This window comes from Colletes latitarsis, chromosome 12, assembly GCF_051014445.1.
Source record: "Colletes latitarsis isolate SP2378_abdomen chromosome 12, iyColLati1, whole genome shotgun sequence".
In the NCBI taxonomy this organism is placed as follows: Eukaryota; Metazoa; Arthropoda; class Insecta; order Hymenoptera; family Colletidae; genus Colletes; species Colletes latitarsis.
In genome coordinates, this window is record NC_135145.1 from 27101406 (window position 1) to 27117075 (window position 15670).

General features: G+C 41.2%; 1 protein-coding gene across 1 annotated transcript; it reads right to left on the bottom strand.

Annotated features, from left to right (window-relative positions):
* Nucleotides 1-205: 205 nt before the first annotated feature.
* Nucleotides 206-4327, bottom strand: Toll-7 (Toll-like receptor 7). Its single transcript, XM_076779843.1, has one exon. It carries the CDS (start codon nt 4325-4327, stop codon nt 218-220), a length of 4110 nt encoding a protein of 1369 aa, XP_076635958.1. The 3' UTR covers nt 206-217.
* Between the last annotated feature and the right edge of the window lie 11343 nt (nt 4328-15670).

Sequence of the window (15670 nt, forward strand, 5' to 3'; positions counted from 1 at the left end):
AACTCGTTAAAAACAGCACTTTTAAAAAACCTTGAATTCCAAATGAAACCCAAAAAGTAAATCTACATTCGTACCCTGATATCTGTCGAGTTTGTTGATCGATTCGAATGCACGTGTCGACTCCGCGCGGCAGGAATCTAAGCAAACACGTTATTGGTTATCTGGATAAAACCACAACCAACTCTGTTTCCGTGAGAAAATGTGAGTTCACTGGGAGCTAGACGAGATAGGCCTGTCCGGAGGACGGCGGGGGCGGCGGGGGCGGCGGTTGTTGCTGTCTCCAGGCGGTCCTCTCCAGCGTGGAGTAGTCCGAGTCGATGGAGGAGTATATGTGCTCTGACAGCGGTCTCCTGTGATCCTCGCTGCTGCCGCTACTCACCGTGGTGTTGGTGGCGATGAGATTGCCACCTGGAACGGTGACCGCGTCCCGGTAGGCGTGATTGACGGTCAGCCTGGGCTGCGGCGACGAAGGCGGCGGCGGCTGTTGCGGCATGGAGACCGTGCCGCACGAGTAGGCGGGCGGCGCGTGTTGCAGCATGAGCGCGGTCGTTGGCGAGGGGTCCTTGAAGAAGGAGCGCTGTCGGTCCTGCGCCCGCAGCGTCGACATGCTCGTCTTCTCGCTGGCCACGCCGTCCAGCGTGTACGTGTTGATGTTGCGCTTGTAGACCAGCGGCGACGACTTCCTCTCCATGGATATGTCCGCCATGTTCGCGGGCGGTATCGCGTGTCGCAGGCGTTCCCAGAACCTCTTCTCGCCCCACGTCAATATCGCCGCGGCCGTACGGAGGTACGGTCGCAGCTCGGGGTCCCGCTCCAGCTCGGGGCACGCGTGGCCCGCCTGCACCACGACCAGCTGCGCCGCCCTTCTGCGCAGCGCCTCGTGCAGCGCCGCGCGGAACTCGAATCGCGACCACTCGGTTTGCAGGAAGTTACGGGTGAGGACGATGAGGACGCGGCGGGACGCGTCGATCGCCTCGAGGACGATCGGCGCGAGGGCGGATGCGCGCAGCACGCACGACAGGTCGCGGTGGTGCAGACAGAGGCGCACGGCCGCGCTGCCGTGCTCGAGCTCCACGGCCAGCGAGTGGAGCACGAAGTCCTCGTCGTTCGGGCTGTAGCAGACGTAGCAGTCGTAGAGGCGGTCGCGGTCGCGGTCGCGGTCGCCGTCGCAGCACGCGGGCATCGCCGCGGCCGACGGCATCGTCGCCGTCACCGACGATTTGCCCGGTTTCGCGCGCAAGAACCGTAGTCCGTACTTCGAGTACGCCCACGCGCCGACAGGCTCGCGGAATATGAACGCGAGAACGATTATAACCAGGAGCACGAGCACCGCGGACAACGTCGCGGCGACCAGTGGCAGGTAGTCCGACACCATGATGCTCTCGATCACGCCGCCCTGCGAGAAGTAATCGGAACAGACCGTCTCGTTGACGTTCAGCCGCCGTCGGTACGCGGGCCGCGTCTCGCCGCCGTAGTAGCACCACACGTCGCTCGCGTCTACTACTTTGTGCGCGTTGTCGGACACCCAGGAGGACAGCTCCTGCAAGAACTTGCACCGACAGGACCAGGGGTTGCCGCCCAGGGACAGCTCGACCAGTCGCGCGTTCAGCGTGACCTGCCAGACCGGGAAGGTCACCAACCGGTTGCCGCTCAGTCTGAGGATCTCCAGCGACCGTAGCGGCAGAAATGTCAGATTACCGATGAAACCGATCACGTTATTCTGCAGGTAGAGCTCGCGCAAGTGGGACAAACGCTCGAACTCGAACCCCTTGAGCTCGCGTATCCGATTGTCCTCGAGATGAAGGATCTGGAGGTTGTTCAAACCGTTGAACGTGCGGTTCTGTATCGACTCGATGCCGCTGGCGTTCACGTACAGAACCACCATGTTCTTGCGGCCGATGAACACGTGGTTCTGCAACTCGCGTAACACGTTACCGTCCAGGTAAACCTCCGTCGCGTCCATCGGTATGCGACGGGGTATCTCCTCGACCTCTAGGCCCGAGCAGTCCACCGCGTTCGTCTTCCACGTCCGGTCGTTGTAGCACTTGCAGCCGGCGGGGCAGGTCATCTCACAGTCACACGCGTCGAAATCACAGCAATGACAGAGGGCGAAACAGTGGGCCTCGTAGCGGCAGAGGAACTGCTCCGACCGCGCCGTAGAGGCGGACACTATGGCGACGCCACGTGGCCCGGAAGTACGGCACATCACGTTGTCCAAGTCCATGATGCGCGGGTATTCTCTCGTCGACGTTTGATTGTTGATCGCCGGCAGCCAGTCCATCGAGCAGTTGCAGTTAAACGGGTTACCACCGATGTAGAACTCTGGCAGTGGCTTGTCCTCGGGGACCTTGGTGAGCAGCAACGACGTCAGCTCCATCGTCTCGATCATGTTCGCGTACATGTCCACTCTGGTCAAGTTCACCTTGTCCGCGAAGGTCTTGGGCCGAACGACGCTGATGTAGTTGTTGTTTATGAACAGCAACTCGACGCTGTCGGGCACAGACAGCGGCGACAGCTCCGTGATGCGGTTGTGACTGGCGTCCAACGTTTTCACCTTCGAGTCGCGGATCTCGTAGTAGTTCCCCAGACTCTCGATGAAGTTGCCGTGTATGTCCAGCCACTTCAAGTTCCCCGGTATGAAAGCGTAATCGAACCACTCGATGTGGTTCTCCGAGAGGTTCAGCAGAAGCAGGCTGGCGATACTGGTGAACACGCCGTTTATGTCCGACAGAAAGTTGCCGTCGAGCCGTATCGCCTCGAGGCGTTCGTTCCTCTCGAACGCGTGCCTCTCGACGTGCTGCACCTTGTTCCTGGCGAGATTGAGGATCTGCAGGTTCGGTAGGTCCCAGAGCATGCCGCGCGACAGGTTCCCGATGTCGTTCCCGATCAGTCTCAGCCCCGTCAGCTGATGGAGATTGCGGAACGAGCCGTTGTGGAAGTCGTTGATCCGGTTCTCGCCGAGATCGAGGGTCTTCAAGAAGGCTAAGTCGCGCAGCGCGTCGGGCACAGAGGTGAGCTCGTTGCCGCTGAGGTCCAGCTCCTTCAGATCGGAGCAGTTGCGGAACGCCAGCGGGTCGATGCTCGCGATAACGTTGCAGGACAGCGTGAGCCGGTTCAGCACGAACAGACCGTTGAAAAGCTGCGCTCCCACGGTGTGGAGCTTGTTGTCGGACAGCTCGAGGGTGTGCAGGTTGTACAGCGGCAGGAAGGCGTTGCTCTCGATCCGGTCTATCGTGTTGTTCCTCAGATCGAGGATCTGCAGGAAGAAGAGGTCCTTGAAGGTCCGCGCGTCGATGCGCGTGAGCGCGTTGAAGGACAGATCGAGGACGATCAGGCGAATCAGGCCGAGGAACGTGGTCTCGTCCACGCGGTCGCTGCCCAGTCGGTTGCCAGCGAGATTCAGGACCAGCAGCTGCTCCAGTTGAGTGAATATGCCCTTGGGCAGGTCGCGCAGGCCGTTGTACGCCAGGTGGATCTCGCGGAGGTCCCTCGTGCTGGCGAACAGCCCCTCGGGCAGCGCGTCCAGCGAGTTGTAGCTCGCGTTGAAGGTGCGCAACACGGTCAGGCCGGCGAGCGCCTCGCTACTGATCTCCACGATCGCGTTGCGCTGCAGGTGCAGCTCTTGGAGCTGCCGCAGACCGACTACGGGGCTGTTGTCCGGCAGTCGTTCGATCTCGTTACGCGACAGGTCCAGGACTCGAATGTCCGCGCGACAGGGGTCACCGTGACCGTCGCTGGCGACGTCCCGTCGATACAGCCCGATGTCGTTGGTGTCGTTCAAGCGGTTCCCGCTCAGGTTCAGCGTCTGCAGGTTGTCCAGACCGCACAGCAGGCCGACCGGCAGCGCCTGCAAGTTGCTCTCGACGACCTCCAGGGTGTGCAGGTCCCGCAGACCGAGCAGCGAGTCCGGGGCGAACTCGATGACGCGGCTGGCGCCCCATGCGCCGTTGAACGTCTGCACGGTCAGTTTCTTGAGCTCGAGGAGCGGTTGGAACGCGCCCTCCGGCACACGCAGCACCTTGCAGCCGTGCACGTGGAGCTCGTGCAGACTGGTCAGCCGTTGCCAGCTCTGCGCGTTCAGGCTGCTCTCGAAGTGGTGGACGTCGCTGCACCGTATCCGTAGCTTCACCGCCCCGTCGAGCGATGGCACGAGGCTCGCGATCGCGACAGGGTCCAGCACCCTGAGGGTGCAGTCCGCGGAGCGCGTATCGTTGCCACCCTCGGACAGCCACTTGCAAGAGGCTCCGGCCGACTCCGAGAGTATGGTCGACGCGAGGCAGAGGAAAGCTGCGTTCACCAGCGTGACGAAGACGTATCTCGCTGTCATCTTGCGTGATTCTGTCGCTCTGTTCGCTCGAAAAATAACGGGACAAGCTATTCCTCACCCTTGCTCATCCCTTTCTCACGTACACACTCGCGCAGCGACGACACACGCACGTACACACGCGAGCAAGTGCGAGCGCGCGCGCGCTCATGCACCTCCTATCACGTAAGTACGGACCGGCCCATTTCTCTTGCCCTTTATGCCTAGTTGGCTGGTGGCGAGCCACCCTGCCCTACGCTTCACTCGTCGCCACTCGCGATACTTTCGACTGACTTCTCACCCCCGACTCGTCTCACGATTATTCGCGTCGCGTCGTACGTGCAACCCTGCTCTACGCGACACTCGACACGCAGGTACACTGCCGCGGCGAGCGGTGCGAGCGCGCTTCGACGAACCGACGGAACGAAAACAGTCTGCGCGAAACGACCGTGCACCACCGTACACACTCGCCTCGCATCGAGCACTAGCACTGATCCAGCAGCCCGCTGACCGCGCATCATCGGCATTCCCGACCGTTCCTTTTCGCTTCGCCCACCAGGCGCCAGAGAGCGCCACGTTACTAGGATCGCAAGGAGGCAACGAACGGACCGTAAACCGAGTCCATATGCCCTCTGGCATGTGCACCGGTTTCACTGCGCTCAACGCCCATTGGTGCACCTCTTCCCTACCTCGATTCCGAGATTATGCTGGACTATTACTGAATACCCGAATCGATCTCAATTTTAACGCGAAACGTATTCTATGGTAGCCAAAATATAGCGAGGTTGTAAACTAAACTCTTGAAGGTTGGGACCCACTACTGGTTGAGGCACTTAGGGCCGTACGTGACATCTTGTTTGGGGGCGCCTTTCCGAATGTGTCCAAAACTGCACTGAATTTTTCCATTTTTTATGTTGAATTTTAACGGGAGATTTAGAAAATCAAGAATAGCAAATTGGTGATTCAGGCTTTGTAATAGAAATATTTCTGGCTAGAGAGTAGATTTTTGGTAGAGAATTTTTTTCTCGAAAGTGCGTGGGATTTCGAGGGTATGTGTATTGACCAAAAATGATTGTAATTGACCCCAGCAATAGAAAATAATTTTTTTGGAATTATTTGAAATTTTTGAATTTTGTCGAATTTAGGCATCCTATCGATTTTTGTTGAATATTCGTTTTCGATTTTTAGTAATTTCGCTTGACTTCCTACAAAAAAGTAGTTTAATACTTTTTTAAAGGTACAAATGAGCACTATTTTGGAAAAAAGTTTCATTGAAATGTATTCACTATTATAGGAGTTATGGTTGTTTGAAAATTGAATCATTTTTATGGAGTTTTTCTAACATTACGAGGTCGAGGAACAACTATTTAAGTATTTTTAGAATTCCTATTTAATCTACACTAAAATACGCGTCGTTCGCTTTTTTAAACATTAAAATCGTCCAATCCGTTCAGAGGTTATGACCGTTTCAAAATTCGAAATTATATTTTTGGTAAGGAATTTTTTTCTCGAAAGTGAGTAGGATTTCAAGGGTATGTCTGTTGACCAAAAATGATTGTAATTGCCCACTGTAATTAAATATAATTTTTTTGGAATGATTTGAAATTTTTCAATTTTGTCGAATTTAGGCATCTACCAACTATCGATTTTTCTTGAATATTCGTTTTTGATTTTTAGTAATTTTATTTGACTTTCTATAAAAAAGTTGTCTAATACTTTTTTGTAGGTATCCATGAGCTCTACTTTAGAAAAAAGTTTCGTTGAAATGCATTCACTATTATAGGAGTTATGGCTGTTTGAAAATTGGACCAGTTTTATGGGGTTTTTAACATTTTACGCGATCAAGGAAAAACTTTTCGAATAGTTTTAGAATTTCTACTAATTCTACACTAAAATACGCGTCGTTCGCTTTTTTAAACATTAAAATCGTCCAATCCGTTCAGAAGTTATGACTTTTTAAAGATTCAAAATTATATTTTCGGTAAATAATTTTTTTCTCGAAAGTGAGTAGGATTTCGGAAGTATGTCTATTCACCAAAAATGATTATAAATAACCTTAACAATCGACAATAATTTTTCCAGAACGATTTGAAACTTTTCAATTTCGCCGCAAAATTTAGGCATCTACCATCTATCGATTTTTCTTGAATATTCGTTTTTGATTTTTAGTAATTTTGTTTGACGCCCTACGGAAAAGTTGCCTAATACTTTTTTGTAGGTATCCATAAACTCTACTTCAGAAAAAAGTTTCATTGAAATACATTCACTATTATAGGAGCTATGGCCGTTTAAAAATTGGACCATTTTTATGGGGTTTTTCTCATTTTACGGGGTAAAGAAACAATTTTGGAAATATTGTTAGAATTTCTAAATATTTTTCACTAAAACACGAATTATTTGCATTTTGAAACATTAAAATCCATCAATCCGTTCAAAAGTTATAACGTTTTAAACTTATGCAAGAAATTTTGGGGTGCCATTTCTAACCTCAAATTATATTTTCGGTAAACAATTTTTTTCTCGAGAATGGTTAAGATTTCAAGTGTATGTCAGTTAACCAAATATGATTATAATTGACCCCTGCAACCGATAATAATTTTTTCAGAACGATTTAGAATTTTTATTCGCCGAAATAAGGCACCCGTCGATTTTTCTTGAATATTCGTTTTTGATTTTTAGTAATTTTGTTTGACTTTCTATAAAAAAGTTGTGTAATACTTTTTTGTAGGTATCCATAAGCTCTACTTTAGAAAAAAGTTTCATTGAAATACATTCACTATTATAGAAGTTATGGCTGTTTAAAAATTGGACTATTTTTTATGAGGTTTTTCTCATTTTAGGGGGTCAAGTCAAAACTTTTCGAATATTGTTGGAATTTCTACATATTCTACACTAAAATACGCGTCATCGGCATTCCCGACCGTACCTTTTCGCTTCCCCCACCAGGCGCCAGAGAGCGCCACGTTACTAGGATCGCAAGGAGGCAACGAACGGACCGTAAACCGAGTCCATATGCCCTCTGGCATGTGCACCGGTTTCACTGCGCTCAACGCCCATTGGTGCACCTCTTCCCTACCACGATTCCGAGATTATGCTGGACTATTACTGAATACCCGAATCGATCTCAATTTTAACGCGAAATGTATTCTATGGTAGCCAAAATATAGCGAGGTTGTAAACTAAACTCTTGAAGGTTGGGACCCACTACTGGTTGAGGCACTTAGGGCCGTACGTAACACCTTGTTTGAGGGTGCCTTTCTGAATGTGTCCGTGACTAAATTTTTTCATTTTTTAGGTGCATATACAGGGTATTGAATTTTAATGGGAGATTTAGAAAATCAAGAATAGCAAATTGGTGATTCAGGCTTTGTAATAGAAATATTTCTGACTAGAGAGTAGATTTTTGGTAGAGAATTTTTTTCTCGAAAGTGCGTGAGATTTCGAGGGTATGTGTATTGACCAAAAATGATTGTAATTGACCCCTGCAATAGACAATAATTTTTTTGGAATGATTTGAAATTTTTGAATTTTGTCGAATTTAGGCATCTTATCGATTTTTGTTGAATATTCGTTTTCGATTTTTAGTAATTTCGTTTGAAGTTCTATAGAAAAGTTGTTTAATACTTTTTTAAAGGTACCAATGAGCACTATTTTGGAAAAAAGTTTCATTGAAATGTATTCACTATTATAGGAGTTATGGTTGTTTGAAAATTGAATCATTTTTATGGAGTTTTTCCAACATTACGAGGTCGAGGACCAACTTTTTAAGTATTTTTAGAATTTCTACTTATTCTACACTAAAATACGCGTTGTTTGCTTTTTTAAACTTTAAAATCGTCCAATCCGTTCAGAAGTTATGACCGTTTCAAAATTCGAAATTATATTTTTGGTAAGGAATTTTTTTCTCGAAAGTGAGTAGGATTTCGAGGGTATGTATAATGACCAAAAATGATTGTAATTGACCCTTGCAACTAAAATTAATTTTTTCAAGACAATTTGAAAGTTTTTTTTTTCACCCAAAATATTCAGCACTTATTCGAATTTTTTTCTCGAAAGTGGGTAGGATTTCGAGGGTATGTCTGTTGACCAAAAATGATTGTAATTGCCCACTGTAACTAAATATAATTTTTTTGGAATGATTTGAAATTTTTCAATTTTGTCGAATTTAGGCATCTACCAACTATCGATTTCTCTTGAATATTCGTTTTTGATTTTTAGTAATTTTGTTTGACTTTCTATAGAAAAGTTGTCTAATACTTTTTTGTAGGTATCCATGAGCTCTACTTTAGAAAAAAGTTTCGTTGAAATGCATTCACTATTGTAGTAGTTATGGCCATTTGAAAATTGGACCATTTTTATGGGGGTTTTCTCATTTTAGGGGGTCAAGTCAAAACGTTTCGAATATTTTTAGAATTTCTATTTATTCTACACTAAAATACGCGTTGTTTGCTTTTTTAAACATTAAAATCGTCCGATCCGTTCAGAAGTTATGACGTTTTCAAAATTCGAAATTATATTTTTGGTAAACAATTTTTTTCTCGAAAGTGAGTAGGATTTCGGAAGTATGTCTATTCACCAAAAATGATTGTAATTGACCTCCACAATCGAAAATAATTTTTCCAAAACGATTTGATACTTTTCTATTTCGCCGAAAAATTTAAGCATCTACCACCTATCGATTTTTCTTGAATATTCGTTTTTGAATTTTAGTAATTTCGTTTGACGTCTTATAGAAAAGTTGTCTAATACTTTTTTGTAGGTACCCATGGACTCTACTTCACAAAAAAGTTTCATTGAAATACATTCACTATTATAGGAGTTATGGCCGTTTAAAAATTGGACCATTTTTTATGTGGTTTTTCTCTTTTTGGGGGGTCAAATCACAACTTTTCGAATATTGTTAGAATTTCCATTTATTCTACACTAAAATACGCGTTGTTTGCTTTTTTAAACATTACAATCGTCCAATCCGTTCAGAAGTTATGACGTTTTCAAAATTCGAAATTATATTTTTGGTAAACAATTTTTTTATCGAAAGTGAGTAGGATTTCGGGAGTATGTCTATTCACCAAAAATGATTATAATTGACCTCAACAATCGACAATAATTTTTCCAGAACGATTTGAAACTTTTCAATTTCGCCGAAAAAAGGCATCTACCATCTATCGATTTTTCTTGAATATTCGTTTTCGATTTTTAGTAATTTTGTTTGACGTCCTACAGAAAAGTTGTCTAATTCTTTTTCGTAGGTACCTATGAGCTCTACTTTAGAAAAAAGTTTCATTGAAATACATTCACTATTATAGGAGTTATGGCCGTTTGAAAATTGGACCAGTTTTATGGGGTTTTTAACATTTTACGCGATCAAGGAAAAACTTTTCGAATAGTTTTAGAATTTCTACTAATTCTACACTAAAATACGCGTCGTTTGCTTTTTCAAACATTAAAATCGTCCAATCCGTTCAGAAGTTATGACTTTTTAAAGATTCAAAATTATATTTTCGGTAAATAATTTTTTTCTCGAAAGTGAGTAGGATTTCGGAAGTATGTCTATTCACCAAAAATGATTATAAATAACCTTAACAATCGACAATAATTTTTCCAGAACGATTTGAAACTTTTCAATTTCGCCGCAAAATTTAGGCATCTACCACCTATCGATTTTTCTTGAATATTCGTTTTTGATTTTTAGTAATTTTGTTTGACGCCCTACGGAAAAGTTGCCTAATACTTTTTTGTAGGTATCCATAAACTCTACTTCAGAAAAAAGTTTCATTGAAATACATTCACTATTATAGGAGCTATGGCCGTTTAAAAATTGGACCATTTTTATGGGGTTTTTCTCATTTTACGGGGTCAAGAAACAATTTTTGAAATATTGTTAGAATTTCTAAATATTTTTCACTAAAACACGAATTATTTGCATTTTGAAACATTAAAATCCATCAATCCGTTCAAAAGTTATAACGTTTTTAAGTTATGCAAGAAATTTTGGGGTGCCATTTCTAACCTCAAATTATATTTTCGGTAAACAGTTTTTTTCTCGAGAATGGTTAAGATTTCAAGTGTATGTCAGTTAACCAAATATGATTATAATTGACCCCTGCAACCGATAATAATTTTTTCAGAACGATTTAGAATTTTTATTCGCCGAAATAAGGCACCCGTCGATTTTTCTTGAATATTCGTTTTTGATTTTTAGTAATTTTGTTTGACTTTCTATAAAAAAGTTGTCTAATACTTTTTTGTAGGTATCCATAAGCTCTACTTCAGAAAAAAGTTTCATTGAAATACATTCACTATTATAGAAGTTATGGCTGTTTAAATATTGGACCATTTTTTATGAGGTTTTTCTCATTTTAGGGGGTCAAGTCAAAACTTTTCGAATATTGTTGGAATTTCTACATATTCTACACTAAAATACGCGTCATCGGCATTCCCGACCGTACCTTTTCGCTTCCCCCACCAGGCGCCAGAGAGCGCCACGTTACTAGGATCGCAAGGAGGCAACGAACGGACCGTAAACCGAGTCCATATGCCCTCTGGCATGTGCACCGGTTTCACTGCGCTCAACGCCCATTGGTGCACCTCTTCCCTACCTCGATTCCGAGATTATGCTGGACTATCACTGAATACCCGAATCGATCTCAATTTTAACACGAAACGTATTCTATGGTAGCCAAAATATAGCGAGGTTGTAAACTAAACTCTTGAAGGTTGGGACCCACTACTGGTTGAGGCACTTAGGGCCGTACGTAACACCTTGTTTGAGGGTGCCTTTCTGAATGTGTCCGTGACTAAATTTTTTCATTTTTTAGGTGCATATACAGGGTATTGAATTTTAATGGGAGATTTAGAAAATCAAGAATAGCAAATTGGTGATTCAGGCTTTGTAATAGAAATATTTCTGACTAGAGAGTAGATTTTTGGTAGAGAATTTTTTTCTCGAAAGTGCGTGGGATTTCGAGGGTATGTGTATTGACCAAAAATGATTGTAATTGACCCCAGCAATAGAAAATAATTTTTTTGGAATTATTTGAAATTTTTGAATTTTGTCGAATTTAGGCATCCTATCGATTTTTGTTGAATATTCGTTTTCGATTTTTAGTAATTTCGCTTGACTTCCTACAAAAAAGTAGTTTAATACTTTTTTAAAGGTACAAATGAGCACTATTTTGGAAAAAAGTTTCATTGAAATGTATTCACTATTATAGGAGTTATGGTTGTTTGAAAATTGAATCATTCTTATGGGGTTTTTCTCATTTTAGGGGGTCAAGTCAAAACTTTTCGAATATTTTTAGAATTTCTACTTATTTTACACTAAAATACGCGTCGTTTGCTTTTTTAAACATTAAAATCGTCCAATCCGTTTAGAAGTTATGACGTTTTCAAAATTCAAAATTATATTTTCGGTAAACAATTTTTTTCTCGAAAGTGAGTAGGATTTCTGAAGTATGTCTATTCACCAAAAATGATTATAATTGACCTCAACAATCGACAATAATTTTTCCAGAACGATTTGAAACTTTTCTATTTCGCCGAAAAATTTAGGCATCTACCACCTATCGATTTTTCTTGAATATTCGTTTTTGATTTTTAGTAATTTTGTTTGACGTCCTACAGAAAAGTTGTCTAATACTTTTTCGTAGGTACCTATGAGCTCTACTTTAGAAAAAAGTTTCGTTGAAATGCATTCACTATTATAGGAGTTATGGCTGTTTGAAAATTGGACCATTTTTATGGGGTTTTTCTCATTTTACGGGGTAAAGAAACAATTTTGGAAATATTGTTAGAATTTCTAAATATTTTTCACTAAAACACGAATTATTTGCATTTTGAAACATTAAAATCCATCAATCCGTTCAAAAGTTATAACGTTTTAAAGTTATGCAAGAAATTTTGGGGTGCCATTTCTAACCTGAAATTATATTTTCGGTAAACAATTTTTTTCTCGAGAATGGTTAGGATTTCAAGTGTATGTCAGTTAACCAAGTATGATTATAATTGACCCCTGCAACCGATAATAATTTTTTCAGAACGATTTAGAATTTTTCTTTCGCCGAAAATATGCACCTCTCGATGTTTCTTAAAAATTAGTTTTTCATTTTTGATAATTTTATTTAATGCCCTACAGAAAAGTTGTCTAATACTTTTTTGTAGGTATCCATGAGCTCTACTTTAGATAAAAGTTTCATTGAAATACATTCACTATTATAGAAGTTATGGCTGTTTAAAAATTGGACTATTTTTTATGAGGTTTTTCTCATTTTAGGGGGTCAAGTCAAAACTTTTCGAATATTGTTGGAATTTCTACATATTCTACACTAAAATACGCGTCATCGGCATTCCCGACCGTACCTTTTCGCTTCCCCCACCAGGCGCCAGAGAGCGCCACGTTACTAGGATCGCAAGGAGGCAACGAACGGACCGTAAACCGAGTCCATATGCCCTCTGGCATGTGCACCGGTTTCACTGCGCTCAACGCCCATTGGTGCACCTCTTCCCTACCTCGATTCCGAGATTATGCTGGACTATTACTGAATACCCGAATCGATCTCAATTTTAACGCGAAACGTATTCTATGGTAGCCAAAATATAGCGAGGTTGTAAACTAAACTCTTGAAGGTTGGGACCGACTACTGGTTGAGACACTTAGGGCCGTACCTGACATCTTGTTTGGGGGCGCCTTTCTGAATGTGTCCAAAACTGCACTGAATTTTTCCATTTTTTATGTTGAATTTTAACGGGAGATTTAGAAAATCAAGAATATCAATTTGTTGATTCAGGCTAGTAATAGAAATATTTCTGGCTAGAGAGTATATTTTTAGTAGAGAATTTTTTTCTCGAAAGTGCGTGGGATTTCGAGGGTATGTGTATTGACCAAAAATTATTGTAATTGACCCCTGCAATAGAAAATAATTTTTTTGGAATGATTTGAAATTTTTGAATTTTGTCGAATTTTGGCAGCCCATCGATTTTTGTTGAATATTGGTTTTCGATTTTTAGTAATTTCGTTTGAAGTTCTATAGAAAAGTTGTTTAATACTTTTTTGAAGGTACCAATGAGCACTATTTTAGAAAAAAGTTTCATTGAAATATATTCACTATTATAGGAGTTATGGTTGTTTGAAAATTGAATCATTCTTATGGGGTTTTCCTAACATTACGAGGTCGAGGAACAACTTTTTAAGTATTTTTAGAATTTCTATTTATTCTACACTAAAATACGCGTTGTTTGCTTTTTTAGACTTTAAAATCCTCCAATCCGTTCAGAAGTTATGACCGTTTCAAAATTCGAAATTATATTTTTCGTAAGGAATTTTTTTCTCGAAAGTGAGTAGGATTTCGAGGGTATGTCTGTTGACCAAAAATGATTGTAATTGCCCACTGTAACTAAATATAATTTTTTTGGAATGATTTGAAATTTTTCAATTTTGTCGAATTTAGGCATCTACCAACTATCGATTTCTCTTGAATATTCGTTTTTGATTTTTAGTAATTTTGTTTGACTTTCTATAGAAAAGTTGTCTAATACTTTTTTGTAGGTATCCATGAGCTCTACTTTAGAAAAAAGTTTCGTTGAAATGCATTCACTATTATAGGAGTTATGGCTGTTTGAAAATTGGACCAGTTTTATGGGGTTTTTAACATTTTACGCGATCAAGGAAAAACTTTTCGAATAGTTTTAGAATTTCTACTAATTCTACACTAAAATACGCGTCGTTTGCTTTTTTAAACATTAAAATCGTCCAATCCGTTTAGAAGTTATGACGTTCTCAAAATTCAAAATTATATTTTCGGTAAACAATTTTTTTCTCGAAAGTGAGTAGGATTTCTGAAGTATGTCTATTCACCAAAAATGATTATAATAGACCTCAACAATCGACAATAATTTTTCCAGAACGATTTGAAACTTTTCTATTTCGCCGAAAAATTTAGGCATCTACCACCTATCGATTTTTCTTGAATATTCGTTTTTGATTTTTAGTAATTTTGTTTGACGTCCTACAGAAATGTTGTCTAATACTTTTTTGTAGGTATCCATAAGCTCTACGTTAGAAAAAAGTTTCGTTGAAATGCATTCACTATTATAGGAGTTATGGCTGTTCGAAAATTGGACCAGTTTTATGGAGTTTTTAACATTTTACGCGATCAAGGAAAAACTTTTCGAATAGTTTTAGAATTTCTACTAATTCTACACTAAAATACGCGTCGTTTGCTTTTTTAAACATTAAAATCGTCCAATCCGTTTAGAAGTTATGACGTTTTCAAAATTCAAAATTATATTTTCGGTAAACAATTTTTTTCTCGAAAGTGAGTAGGATTTCTGAAGTATGTCTATTCACCAAAAATGATTATAATTGACCTCAACAATCGACAATAATTTTTCCAGAACGATTTGAAACTTTTCTATTTCGCCGAAAAATTTAGGCATCTACCACCTATCGATTTTTCTTGAATATTCGTTTTTGATTTTTAGTAATTTTGTTTGACGTTCTATAGCAAAGTTGTTTAATACTTTTTTGTAGGTATCCATAAGCTCTGTTTCAGAAAAAAGTTTCATTGAAATATATTAACTAATATAGGAGTTATGGCTGTTTAAAAATTGGACCATTTTTATGGGGTTTTTGTCATTTTGGGGGACAAGTCAAAACTTTTCGAATAGTTTTAGAATTTCTAGTAATTCTACACTAAAATACGCGTCGTTTGCTTTTTTAAACATTAAAATCGTCCAATCCGTTTAGAAGTTATGACGTTTTCAAAATTCAAAATTATATTTTCGGTAAACAATTTTTTTCTCGAAAGTGAGTAGGATTTCGGAAGTATATCTATTCACCAAAAGTGATTATAATTGACCTCAACAATCGACAATAATTTTTCCAGAACGATTTGAAACTTTTCAATTTCGCCGCAAAATTTAGGCATCTACCACCTATCGATTTTTCTTGAATATTCGTTTTTCATTTTTAGTAATTTCGTTTGACGTCCTATAGAAAAGTTGTTTAATACTTTTTTGAAAGTATAAATGGGATCTACTTTTGAAAAAAGTTTGATTGAAATGCATTCACTATTATAGAAGCTATGGTCGTTTAAAAATTAGATTATTTTTATGGGGTTTTTCTCATTTTACGGGGTCAAGAAACAATTTTTTCAATATTGTTAGAATTTCTAAATATTTTTCACAAAAACACGAATTATTTGCATTTCGAAACATTAAAATCCATCAATCCGTTCAAAAGTTATAACGTTTTAAAGTTATGCAAGAAATTTTGGACTGCCATTTCTAACCTGAAATTATATTTTCGGTAAAGAATTTTTTTCTCGAGAATGGTTAGGATTTCAAGTGTATGTCGGTTAACCAAATATG